Source organism: Lepidochelys kempii, chromosome 11 (assembly GCF_965140265.1).
Source record: "Lepidochelys kempii isolate rLepKem1 chromosome 11, rLepKem1.hap2, whole genome shotgun sequence".
Lineage (NCBI taxonomy): Eukaryota > Metazoa > Chordata > Testudines > Cheloniidae > Lepidochelys > Lepidochelys kempii.
This window is the reverse complement of record NC_133266.1, coordinates 69600508-69614708: the sequence shown is the minus strand read 5'-3', so window position 1 is coordinate 69614708 and position 14201 is coordinate 69600508. Positions and strand designations below refer to the sequence as shown.

At 47.3% G+C, this 14201-nt stretch overlaps 1 protein-coding gene across 1 annotated transcript in view; it reads right to left on the bottom strand.

Annotated features, from left to right (window-relative positions):
- COL6A3 (collagen type VI alpha 3 chain) overlaps positions 1 to 14201 on the bottom strand; it is a 109484-nt gene that overhangs the window by 76162 nt on the left and 19121 nt on the right. Inside the window, exons 2-3 of the mRNA XM_073306772.1 lie at positions 3839 to 3962; positions 1151 to 1768 (exon numbers count right to left, since the gene is read on the bottom strand). Coding sequence (XP_073162873.1) covers positions 1151 to 1768; positions 3839 to 3926 — 706 coding nt within the window. The 5' untranslated portion in view covers positions 3927 to 3962. The remainder of the gene's footprint in view (positions 1 to 1150; positions 1769 to 3838; positions 3963 to 14201) is intronic.

The following is a 14201-nucleotide window of genomic DNA, read 5'->3' as shown; positions in this document are numbered from 1 at the left end:
ATTCTTGCCACATCTGCTCCCAGTGAGGAGCTGGAAGAATAGTCAGAGTTTTTAAAGCTGTAGCACCCTGAGACTGCAAACATGGCCTTCCTGAAGCTTCTTATAGTGATCAGTGCCTCCTGGAAGTGCAGGGATCTTCCCTGCAGTGCAAGGAGACGATCATCTTCCAAAGTGGTCCTCATTTCCTATAGTGAGATTCTGCTTATAGCGAAGTTTTGAGGAGAGAAGATTATCCCCAAACAACTTCATTACAGGCCAGATCCCAACCCTCCTGAAGTCGGTGGAATGGCTCCCATTGGCGCCGATGGGCTTTGAATCAGACAAGATTAGTGTGATCCATTGTATTTCACAAACTGAATTATCTAGATACATTTGATGCCCGTAGGACTAGTTCCCGGCCCCACTGAAGACAGTGACAGTCTCCCCACTGACTTCAATGAGTTTTGGAGCAGGCTCTTGTGGGGCAATATTTCTACGGCTGCCGTTACTGCTGCAGGCCTTTATTTCACATTGCAGTAGCAGCTTGGGAACTAATATGCTGGGACTATCTTCCAACTGGGCAGCGTATAGGGTGTGTGCCTCTTTTAGTGCATTTATATCCATAGATATCCAATGGTGGATATTAGGGGCTAGATGTAAAGATCCTTAAAGTCAAGCTGCTACTAAGTTGTATTTCTTACAAAAATCCCTAAACCTGTGTTCTGTTAATGAATGCACAAAAATGACTACCGGAGGGATTTCTGCAGTTGTTTGCATTATTAAGCCCATTCATCTGGAATAAAATTTTCCTACAGATGAGGCTGCCAGTGAGTCCTGCAATCAGCTCCATGCAAGCAGGCTGACCTTTGTGCCCATGGGGATTGGATCACAGGATCAGGGCCTGCATTAGGAAGCATGATGCTTTTTTCATATCGCTGACTCACAGACCTAGACAATGCTTGATTTAATAATCTGGCAGGGAGGACAGTGTATTTTGCAAACAGTGACAGGCTTTTACTCTACGATTTGCTTGGAAACCTTTGTTTTTAAACCTTTGAACATCCATCTCTGTTCTCCCCTACAAAGGCTTTAAACAGTGCAATACCAGCAATTACCATACTTATCTCAAGGATCCGTACGGCAATGTCTCAGCACAGCAGTTTGCCATTACCTGTGACGTCTTTAATCACTCCTTTTGCTCCAGCCATTTCTGGAGTCAGAGATGAACAAACACTTGCCACTAAGTCTCCTACTATGGCGTGGAGAGCAGTAATATTCTCTAGGTTGAAAAGGTGCGTATCTCGGGGTTCACTCACTACTTCCTTTAATTCCCCTTCCATTGCATCCTGCACTCCAATTGCAAACACGTTTACATCAGCAGACTTAAGGACAGATGATGGCAGAGCGACATCATCCTGGGATCGTCCGTCCGTTAACACTATAATAATCTGGGGGACGCCATCACTTGCTCTGCTTCCAGCAGCTTTAGTGAGATGGTTTTGGATTAGGTATTCTAATCCTTTTCCAGTCTTGGTGCCTCCCCCCAGATAAGGCATGTTCGAAATATGGGACAGGACATCTTGGTTAGAGTGATACGTATTTAACTGGAACTCTGTGTGTGGGTTTCCGCTGAACTGGACCAGGGCAAAACGAAAATCATTTCCTCCCACAGCTAAAGATTTTACAACATCATACAGAAACTCCCGAACAAGTTGGAAATGTTCCTTTCCAATGCTCCAAGAGGAATCCACTAGAAATATTATATCACCAGCAGCAACGATTTTGACATCTTTAAAAAAACAGATTGGTTTAGGATTTTCTACAGGTCAGCTGAATAAGTCCATGATGCCCAAACCCTTCCTCAGACTTGGCCTATTTTGCATTATCAAATGAAGCCCCCTATTCCCCGTATAACCTGGAGCAAGACAAAAGGATCATTTGAAGCTAGACTGTGAATCGCCCTGTGCGGGGGCACCAGGAGGGGGAAAGATGTAAAACGCCATCCTCCACTCCACCTGCACAGGGGCTCATCCCAGACCTGGCATTCCCAGAGCACCAGGGTGAGAAATTATGACATTTAGCATAGGAAGCAGCATGCATTGCTGCCCCTTCTGCACTGCAGGAGCATGATACTTATCTCTGGGACAATTCCCCTATGCACTCTCTCTGGAGTGGCATGACTCCTCCCGTCTCCTTACTGTGGGCTGTGGTGAAAGGTCCTGGTCCACTGATGCAAAAGCATGTGATTAGTTTCATTGGCCCAGATCCTCCAAGGTATTTAGGTGCCTAACTCACATAGGCACCTAACTACCTTTGATGATCTGGGCCATTGAGGTCAACGGGACTACTCATGAGCTTAAAGTCACACACATGCTTCAGTGCTTTGCAGGATCCAGGCCTAAAGCCACCTTTTAGCCTTTTGTTATTAAAGGATCAAAGTTCCACTAAATAATTCCTGGAGCATGGTTTTTTAGCACCAGGAAATCTTTTCTGCTAGTCAAAATACAGGCTTAGTTATTAAGTAATGTTAATATACATGAGTATTGCTTGCAAGCAATTTATGCTCTATGACCCAAACAATGTAACCTTTGCTTGGACAAGGAGATTCTTGCTAGTGTCAATTAGGACTAAGGTGCAGAATTGGCCTCTGTATACTGGGTTCCCAGTGTTTTCTACTCCCAGTGAACTCCTATTAAACTAGTTACAACCCAAAAGATGCTATTAGATCTCTTCAGAAAACTAAAGAAGCTTTCTGCATGGTAATGCAGACAGTGGTCATCAGTGACAACAGCTGGAAGTTGGTGTTCTTTTCATTACAGCATTCCATTTTTCTTCCCATGCTTTTGGTCATATAAGGCAGGGGTGGGCAAACTATGGCCCACGGGCCGGATCCGGCCCCTCAGGGCTTTGGATCTGGCCTGCGGGATTGCCACCCCATGGCACCACGGGCCCCACGCCGCTCCAGGAAGCAGCCAGCACCATGTCCCTGCAGCCCCTAGGGGAGGGGCGGGGGCAGAGGGCTCCGTGTGCTGCTTTTGCCTATGGGTATCTCCCCCGGAGCTCCCATGGGCTAGGAACGGGGAACCGCGGCCAGTGGGAGCTTTGGGGGAGGTACCCACAGACGAGCAGTGCGCGGAGCCCTCTGCCTCCCCTCCCCCAGGGGCCATAGGGACATGGTGTCGGCCGCTTCCCAGAGTGGTGTGGGGCCAGGGCCAGGGCAGGCAGGCACGGAGTGTGCCCTGGCTCCGGTGAGCACTGCTTCCACCCCGGAGCAGCTCCAGGTAACCAGTGCCAGGCCGGAGCCTGAACCCCTCCTGCACCCCAACCCCCTTCCCTGAGCCCCCTCATACATCCCGCACCCCTCCTCTGCTCCAACCCCTTGCCCTGAGCCCCTTCCTCCTCACCACACCCTCTCACATACCCCAACCCCCTGCCCCGGCCCTGCATGCAATTTCCCCACCCAGATGTGGCCCTTGGGCCAAAAAGTTTGCCCACCCCTGTTATAAGGAATGCAAAGTACCTTTGCCAAGGAGCATAGACAATACATAGAGTGGCAATCCAGTAGATGTAAATGCTCCACTTGCAACACAAAGCAACATCAGACTGACACCATTTGCTCTTTACATGCTTAGGATAACTTGAGAGCCCTCTCCGGCATGTCTATGACTTGGCATTCAGGCTGACTGACTTGTGAGGAACTGATAAGCATCTACTATGCTCGGACTAACTCTCAGTCAAAAACATTGATAGGTCATAATATATTTTCAACATGCACATTTTAAAACCGTCCACAAACACAACAGGAAATATCATCCCCATTTTGAAAATGATAAACCCTCTAAAGATGCCGTAGCCTTACCTCCCTGTTGCTGAGCATCAACCATACAACAGCCTGAGAGCATGAGGCAAAAGACTGCCGCTAGCGGCAAATGCCGATGTCTCCTCATTTTTTGTTGTGTTTTTCACAGCACCAAATGTGTGACCTAAACAGGAAGAGAGAGATGATCAGTGTAAACTGCATTCTCACACCAGAACTCACCACTGCTTACGATACAGCGTTAGGGCCATATGTATGGCCTCAGACCCATGCTCTCCCCGGTGCAACTCCCCCACCCCCATGTCAATGGATTAAGGATTTTATAGCCCCCCCACCCCCATTACTAAATACCATAAACCCCTCTCCTGTTCTTAATGTTTCACTGAGAACTCACGCTGGCTCCTGCTAGAGGTCTGTGGGTGAAAAGATAACGTAACCGGAACAAATTCTCTTCTCAGTTATGGTGAAATGTAGTTGGACCAAATACAGCACTGGCATCAGAACACGTAATGCCCTCTGATTTCAATGGGAGCTCTGCTTGGTTATGCCAGGGCTGAATTTGGCCCCCTGCCTTCAATAGGATTCCACTTGGGTAGCTGGGAAGAAGATTTGTCCCGTAACAGGTTACGCTCAGCTCTCGATGGCATTTGTTCTGTCCCATTTCCCAATGTTTTCTGGGGGGTTTGTAGCATCACGTAAGTAAAACAGTACTTGGATGTGTTCTGCCAGCGTTGCTGATGCACAAATTATGATGTGTTTTGGCATGATAAGTCATTTAAAAGATGGAAGTGGGTATTGACAGGCAAAAACCAGGTGTGTGAATTTCAAAAGAGAAACAATCAGCATTCACTAAATGGGAAATGGCAATCTGGTAAGGAAAACATTTTCACATGAGCAGAAGATACCACAAATAGTGGGAAACCGACAAGGCTGCATAGTTGAAGTTTGGCGGAGCAATGATCAGAGCACATTCATACATAAGGGCTAGATCATGCCTCCAGGCCCCAGCCCGTAAGAAGGGATGGTGCATTGCTGCTCTGTTACAGGAAACACACAGTCCCCCACTTTTGTCCTCCATGCTCCATGGAATAGTAACTTATTCATGGCCTATACAGCAACAAATTCCTGCTCTCCTTCCCCAGGCACTGGTTAGCAATGCAGGCCAGTGCACTGAGGAAGCAGAGTTTGGCATGACTCCATCCATGCCCCACCTCTCCCTTCCTGCTCACTTCTGTGCACCTGGACCGAAAGCCGGGGTAGCCAACATAGGGGCATAAAGGAGTTTCTTATTCATCCTGGCAACCCTGCCAGACGTACCGCCTAACCCACAATCTAGCCCTAAATGAAAAGGAAAGAGCAGAGAGGCACAGGTACCCTCCTGGCTCCCATAGATGGATGTACTGTCATAGGAAACCAGCTGGAGCAGAAAACATTTCCATAAAACTTGGCAGCAATGGCCAGATCCTCAGCTGATGCAAAGCAGCATGCTCCACTGATGTCAACAGAGCTATGCCAGTAAATGCCAGCTGGGCATCTCACTGTGGCGTCTCACTCTTTCTTTTCTACAACTGTGACATGTGCCTGTCACCAATAGAAGATTGTGAGCTCCCCGGGGAGGAGATGCCTTTTTGTTGGGTGTGTACGTACAGCACCTCGCCATGATCAGGGCTCCTAAGTACTGCTGCAACACAAATAAGAAATAATAATAATAATTAGGTCCAGGAACATCCTTTATAAAAGAGAGTTCAGCATAACTGAAGCATAAAACAATTCAAAAAGGCCCAAAGCAAACTATATTATGTCCTGGCCATATCTAGGCCAAGATGCTTCCAAGTCCAAGAGGAAAATGGCTGTGCCTTTGTTGTTATTATGCATTACTTATTACAGTAGTAATTAGTGACCAACCAAGACGAGGGTCTGTTGCGCCAGGCACTGTACAACGGTAAATCAGGAAACAATCCCTGCCCCAAAGACCCTGCAATCTAAATAGCCAAGACAGGCAATGGGTAGGGGAAGGGCTAGAGCACCTAAGCAGAGTGACCAGAGTGATGATAGGCCAATAGTATGTTAGCACCAGCTTCTTTTAACATGTTTTGGGTGGGTGTGAGGGGTGAACAATGGGTTACCAGGAGGGAGAGTTCAATTAGCCCACCTGGCTGCTCCTGGAGGACATGTCAGGTTTGATTGGTATAATTTCAGCCCTGTGGCCTTCTTCAAACGGCCTTCCCCAAACCCTGTCCAGAGAGCAGCAACTGCCCACCTCCTCTCTCCTAGGTTTCTCTGTCCTGGGTCCCTCTCCTGGACCATCCCTGCAGCTTTCACTTCCTCCTTTTGTGAAGAACACCCAGTGCCGTTAGGGACCCAGGACAGAGAAATTTAGGAGAGAGGAGGTGGGCAGTTGCTGCTCTCTGGACAGGGCTTGGGGAAGGCAGTCTGAAGAAGGCCACAGGGCTGAAATTATTCCCTGTGGTGGGCCCTGGAGAGGGGGCAAGGCGTGGAGGGAATCCTGAGGGGTCAGTGTTCCTGCAGTGAAAGGAGGAGCTGGGAGAACCCAGGGAGAAGCCAGAGGCCTGGGAACCAGAAGAGAGGCTGTAGTAAGTACAGGCTAGAGGGAAGCAGCACAAAGGGCTTGGACATTGGAAGTGGCCCAGATAAACAGCATGTCTGCAAGAGTTGCTTAATACAGGGTCCTTGGGCTGGACCCCAAAGCAGAGGGTGGGCCTGGGTTCCCCTACCAGCCCCAAAGACAGGGTCTACACGCCTAAGATAAGAAGTATTGAGTCCAGAGTGGGGCTGAAGACTGAGCCTCAAGGGCGGGTGGAGGAATAGCCCTAAAGGGGGCAAATGGATCTTTTCTGTTGGGCCTTTTAGTTGGACTTTTGTTATCCCGGAAGGGGTGTGTCTAAAATGTGACCTGGCTGGAGGGTGAACTGCGAGACAAGACGGACCCACCATGGGACCGGAGCGACTGTCAGCAGGGGGCGCCGGAGGAGGCCCAACCCAGGGCTCACACCTGCAGCGAGTGCAGCATCCCCGGGGGAGCCATGCTGGGAGCAGCTTAGTAGAGCAGAAGGGCAAAGGGAGGGCGAGGGAGAAGATGGAGGGGAGTGTGGCAGGCAGGTGGAATGAGGCCGAGGGGAAGAGACTGTGAGGGAAGAGGGCAGGATGGGCTGGAGCAAGCAGCCAATCAGCAGAGGGAAGAGACTGTCCAGTCAAAACCATAGCGAACACTTTGACGATGCCAAACCCTGCTGCCTACTCCTGATGGTTTCAGTGCCTATGGCCTCTGGGGCTGGCTCCTCCTGGCAATTTCTTTCTTCCCACAGCCCATAGAGAAAGCCACATAGGTCTTCATGCTTCTTTAACATGCACAGCTCTGGTCTGGTAGGCCCAAAGCAGGGAAGGGGTGGTTCCACCCGGGCCCCCTTTTTCCCCCTCCCACTAGATGCAATGTGCCATGCGACATTAGACATTATGTGGCTGCCTGTTACTAAAACCTGCCCAGGGACAACGTCTGTGATTACACCCAGCCTGGTTATTTTACAGCACAAGGGAAAAAGATATTCGGGAACGACAAGCATGGGGGCTGGGGGGAATCCCAGGTCCCTGTATAAGGAGGTTTTAAGGTCCTTTTGGGCCACTCTGGCAATTCAGTGACCTTAGCATGGGCCAGGATCTAAGCCACAGTCTCTGTGGCTCAGGAGTTTGTATGGTTAGACCTCTGTCAAAGACTTGGATGATCCACTCTTTACCTGTGCTTCACATAGTTAACTGTAGTTCCCCCATTTAAAAAAATGTTAGGATTACAGCTGGCCATTGGAAGCCACCCAGTGAGGAGCATCGTGCACTGATCAACATTTCTTTCTATTGCTAGTTTCTTTCTGATTTTTAGCCCCTGCCAGAATGACAATCAGCCCGGGATAGCACTTCTCCTCACTTCACCCTTTCAGGGACACCAAAGGCAGGAATGGAAACCTCATTCCAAGTTCACGTCTATTAATTCTTCTGACCTGCAAAATAACTACAGGAATCCTGCAAGTTTCCAGTCCCCTCTGTGGAATAACCTGTTCAGGGATGATCCTGTAGTAGGAACATGGAAGGGTCCCAAGAATAACTTTACATGTTGTAGCCAAGATAATACTTAATGTAAGCTTTTTATCTGGCATCCACATGGCAAATCAGCTGAAAGAATATAGCCCTTAGTATGACAGCAGATATGCTGCCATACTGGTGGTGAGTTTATGATTTAAGACTTGCTTCCAATCTTAAATAGCATACCTCACTAATACTTCTTAGCTGATTAATATCATCCAAGTATAAAATGTAGTGATTTAATATTTCTCTTTCCCCAAAAGGACATGAGGCAATCAAATGAGCCAGAAGAGATTCAAATAAGTCAAATGATTAAACCAAGTCAGCTTTAAAAATTACATTTACTGTTTTCTGCTGTTCTTGCCAGCTCAATTAACTCAGGGCCTCCTAAGTGATACAAAGGACTCCAAGACCATTAATGAAAAGAATAACAAGGTTTTGTAATAAAGACTTGGAAGTCAGACAGCTGACAAAAAAACCCAGCTGGAAATAAATCCATGCATCCTCGATCATCTGAAATGCACAAATAAAGGGGCACCTGAGATGTTAATTGCACACAGTGGGACAATTTCACACATGCTCTTTTCAGGATTATCCCACTGGGTTTCAACTGAAACTTGACGAGGTATGCTGAGCCAGAACCTCAGCTGCTGTAAATTGGTGTAGCTCCATTGACTTCCATGGAACACAGTTGATTTGCACCAGCTGAGATTCTGGCCCTATGTATTTCACAGAACTGCTAGAGATATAAGAAACGTTCACTTGCTTTGTGATGAATTACTGAAAGCCCGCAAGACACGCATTTTTCTTCCTATTCAGGCAAAAGAATTCACAGTGTTTACTCTCCCAGATTGTATGAATGGCTGGGTTACCCTGCCACTCTTTCTAGCTGCACTTCTTTGCTTCAAAGCATTAAAGCCACTGAATCAGAAAAATCAAAGGCAGCATCGTATTTCCTTGTTAGTGAACAATCATTACCCTGAGTGCTTGCCCTTAAAAAGTCAACGTGTGCCAACAGCTAACCCAAAGCAATATCCAAGACATTGCAATTATTTCCCAATCCACGTGTAAGGCATGTTGGCTTTTTAAAGGCAACCAAAGTAGCAGCATAGGGCATTATTACCATTTTTAATTGACAAGCCAAGGTTCCATTCCCATCAGAGCGAGTGCTCTCTCCAGCCAAAACTCTCCCAAGCTGCGAGGAAGGGAAGGAGGGGTATCCTCCAGGCCATTGTCATCTCACCTCTCCCTAACAGCCTTGAGAAATCCCTTCCAGAGGTGTTTCAGGGGCACTCTTCCCTCTGAAAAGTGGCGGGAAGGAGGCAGGAGGGGATGGAGCACAGGGGCAGACACTCTCTGCTGCCAGACTGCTGCCTAGAAATCCTGAGGGAAGTTAGCAACGGTTGTGGCTTTAACGTCTGAGGACTCCTTTCTGTCGCTGTTTCTTAACAGCCCCCGCAGGGTTGTTTCCATAACTGATTTATCTGGGGACCTGATTCCCCACTGCATTACGCCAGTCTTATGCCCCAGTGATGCGATTCCAGTGCAGTTATGCTGGCAGGAAGCTGGAGAAACCCAATGGCCCATCAAGCCCACTCTTTCTAAGCACCAGCAAAGGCCTGCTCAGGTGATGGAGGGCAAGGTAGTCCAGCTCAGCCATGCAAAGTGGCTCCCATCCATGCCGCTGATTACCTGCCTATGTGGGAAATGCCCTTCCCCATAGATCTATGGGGTTGGGCAGTCTTGTGCCCTGGGCACTCTGGATCTACCCCCAAATTCCTACCATTAGAGAGAGAGGAAAACTCCAGGGGATGCCTTCAAACTCTGGCCCTCTCCTGTATGTTCCTCTGTGGAAGGGGCAACCTGGACCTTTATTTATATAAACAGGAAACAAGGGAGAAATAACATTTTAAAAAGAAACATGTTGTCATGGCCTCTGGGAGCAAGTCCAACACAAATAATAAATCATCATCATTCTAGGGCCTCAACAAAGTAATGTCTTAGAGACTAACCGATTTATTTGAGCATAAGCTTTCGTGAGCTATAGCTCACTTCATCGGATGCATCTCACGAAAGCTTATGCTCAAATAAATTGGTTAGTCTCTAAGGTGCCACAAGTCCTCCTTTTCTTTTTGCGAATACAGACTAACACGGCTGCTACTCTGAAACCTAACAAAGTAATGGAATCTTTGGGAATTCCCATGGGAGTTAGGTGCCTAAATACATTGGAGAATCTGGGCCCAGATCCTCAGCTGGTAATAAATAAAATATTGTACCATTAGCTTTACTGGAACCACACTGATTTACACCAACTGAGGATCTGGCCCAATATATTTTACATTCAATCAGTCTGTCAACCGTAAGACAGCAGTTCATGCTGGAAGATCATGTGACAATTATATGCTAATCATTGGAGAACTCAGTGCTGCTTCATACAAAGCTGTTATCTATTTGAACATCTGGTCACTGAGCCAACTGACTCCTCCTTTCTCTGAAGGACCTTGCCACAGATTGCTCTCTCAGAAGGCCTACTGCATAATCCTTTCCAAACTGCAAAAAGGAATGAAATCCTGGCCCCACTGAAGTAACTGGCAAACTGACCTTACACATGTGAATAGTCCGAGCCATTGAATTCAATGGGTTTATTCACCTGTGTGAAGTGACCCAAATACACAAGTGTTTGTAGGACCTAGATTTGCAAAAATAAATGAGAAGAACAGTTAACACTGATCTCCCATTAAATCTTACTAGAAAAATTCCCTTGTGGGAAAAATGGGATTCTAGAATTACTGGACAAGTGGATATTTCATGCTATGATTGTTTATTAACATTAGTTTCATCAATTGGGATTAAAATGAAGCCTGTCATTAATCAAATATCTAAAATAAAATGCATAAGCCAAAAAGTGGCTTCAGAATTTTGCTGTCCTTATTCACCCAAATGTGAATAACATCTTTCATTTGATAAGAAGATTAATATTTTTCTGAAAGGTGTATTATATTATTATTGCAGGTCACCTGTATTTCATCTTATCAAACATGCCACAGTCTACTACAGATGGTCTGTAGGGAAATAGGAAAGAATATTCACAAACTGAAATAATCTTTTTCCAGCTAATATGAAAGGACCCATCCAAACAATTTTGGTTTTCTGTTTTAATATTAAACAGCTGTAAGTCATTTTCCTAAATTGTTTACAGGCTCTGAAATACAGCATACCAGTACAAACAAATATTTGTAAGAGGTCCTTTGATATGAAGGAAACACTTTTTAGTATGTTTAGGTTGCACATTCTAGTCCCAGTCTAGAAAGAAAAAAATCGTGTATAGTGTTAAAAGATCTAAAAGAATCTCAAACACCTGTACACGCCATGTACTGTTAATAAAGACCAAATAATTAAGTATCAATGATACTTTACTACAATGTGACTTTCTCCTCCACATGCATAAGTGAAAATAACAAAGTAAAGATGTCTGCAACTTATCCTCAGCCCTGGCATGTTGCATTTATAAAGCCCTCCTGTTGTTATTCATAGAGACCCTAACCATCCATGATTCCAGGCTCTGTTCATATACACAGAGCTGGTCCCTGTTCCAAAGTGTTGACGTCCAAATAGACAAGACATATATATATATATATATATATATATATATATATATATATATATATATATATATATATCCCTTATTTACCATTGTCTCTGAGTGCCTCACACTCTTTAATTTATTTATCCTCAAGATACCCTGGTGAGGACAGGGTTAGGGTTAGGTTGGGTTGGGATGGGAGGCAGCATTGTATAATGGAGCTCAGGAGACTGGGTTCTAGTCCCAGCTCTGTCACTTCACTGATCTGTGCCTCAGTTTCCCCATCTTTAAAATGGGGATAATAGTGCTGACCTCCTTTGTAAAGTGCATTGAGATCTACTGATGAAAAGGTCCATGTAAGAGCTAGATGTTATTATTCCCATTATGCAGATGGGGAATTGAGGCACAAAGAACCTAAAGGTGGGATTGTCAGCACTGCCTCAGCAATTTCAGTACCTAATTCCCGTTCATTTTCATCCAAATCTCCAGGTGGCCTGGAAAATCTCAACCAAGTAACTTGCCCTAGTTCACCCAGATGGGCTGTGGTCCACTCCAGGGACTTAACCACAAGACCATCCTCCCTCTTACTCAGTCTTCCTCTGTGGATCTCAAAGGGCTTTCAAAACCTTAATTTTCCTTGCAACTTTCCTGCAATATAGGCAAACATTATCCTTCTCACTCTATATACTCCAGATTGTCAGCCCCACATATCTAAAAGTCATGAGCTGGACGCCAAAATATCCTGAGACTGACCTGAAAATCATGAGATATTTTACAAAGTACATTTGTGGGTCTTTTTATTTGCCTTCAGGTTTTGGAGCCTTTGGGATGCAGTCAGGTCACATTCTCAAGCTTTTCTCCATGACCACGAGGGCTAGACACTTATTTAAATGGCAGCTGAGAGCCTCACACAATAACATGACTCCAGGAGAAGGGATATTAAGTAAAACACCAACCTTCATGAGAAAAGCTGAGAGCTGGTAACTAGGGTTGCCATCTTTCTACTCGCACAAAACCGAACACCCTTGCCCTGACCCCTGCCTGCCTCTCATCTGAGAGCCCACCCCTGCCCCGCCCCTTCACTGAGCCCCGCCCCCCCAGCTCACTTCATCCTCCCTCCCTCTGTCGCTTGCTCTCCCCACCCTCACTCACTCGCTCATTTTGACTGGGCTGGCTCGAGGATTGGGGTGTGGAAGGGGGTTCTGGGCTGGGGGGTGGAGCTGAGGGGTTCAGAGTATGGGAGGCGAGGTGGGGAGTCCTGGCGGTGCCTACCTGGGCAGCTCCCAGAAAGGATCTGGCAGGTCCCTCTGGCTCCTAGGGTCGGGTTGGGTGCAGTGCGGGGGGGAGGGGGGGCACGGAGGGCTCTCTGCCCACTGCCGGCGCCTGCAGGCCCCGCCCCCGCAGCTCTGATTGGGCAGGAGGGAGTGGGTGCAGCACGCAGAGACCCCCCTCTGCCTCTGTGCCTAGGGGCCGCCCACACTGCAGGCTCCTGCCGGCGGGCAGGCACTGAGAGCTGCCCCAGGAAACGCCACCACGCAGGCCCCGGGACTTTGGCAGTAACAGTGAGCGGTCCGCCCCCGATATCGGGACAAAGGGCGTCCCGACCAGTGGGTTAAAATCGGGACAGTCCCGATAATATCGGGATGTCTGGTCACCCTAGCAGGCAGGGAGCCTGCCTTAGCCACGCGGAGCCACCAACTGGACTTTAAGCGGTGCTGACCGGAGCCGTCAGGGCCCCTTTTAGACCAGGCATTTGGATAAAAAACCAGACATCTGGCAACCCTACTGGTAACAGTTATGTTGCTATCCTGATCACAAGAGAGAGTCCCTGGCTTGGTAATGGTGAAAGTTAAGCAGCTGCACAGAGTAGTCAGGAGGAAAGGGGAGGTCAGAGAGAATGAAGTTTCCTGCCAGCTTGGAATCACTCCTGGAAGGGAAGCAATGAGGAAGGCTGCTGGAAAGGTAATGCATGATTCTACTAGCTACTAGATCACACACCCTGGTTCTCATGGGCGACTTTAATCTTCCTGATATCTGCTGGGAGAGCACTACAGCGGTGCATAGACAATCCTGGAAGTTTTTGGAAAGTGTAGGGGACAATTTCCTGGTGCAAGTGCTAGAGGAGCCAACTGGGGGGGAGCTTTTCTTGACCTGCTGCTCACAAACCAGGAAGAATTAGTGGGGGAAGCTAAAGTGGATGGGAATCTGGGAGGCAGTGACCATGAGATGGTCGAGTTCAGGATCCTGACACAGGAAAGAAAGGTAAGCAGCAGAATACGGACCCTGGACTTCAGGAAAGCAGACTTCGACTCCCTCAGGGAACTGATGGGTAGGATCCCCTGGGGGAATAACATGAAGGGGAAAGGAGTCCAGGAGAGTTGGCTGTATTTCAAGGAATCCCTATTGAGGTTACAGGGACAAACCATCCCGATGTGTAGAAAGAATAGTAAATATGGCAGGCGACCAGCTTGGCTTAACAGTGAAATCCTTTCTGGTTTTAAACACAAAAAAGAAGCTTACAAGAAGTGGAAGATTGGACAAATGACCAGGGAAGAGTATAAAAATATTGCTCGGGCATGTAGGAATGAAATCAGGAGGGCCAAATCACACCTGGAGCTGCAGCTAGCAAGAGATGTTAAGAGTAACAAGAAGGGTTTCTTCAGGTATGTTGGCAACAAGAAGAAAGCCAAGGAAAGTGTGGGCCCCTTACTGAAGGAGGGAGGCAACCTA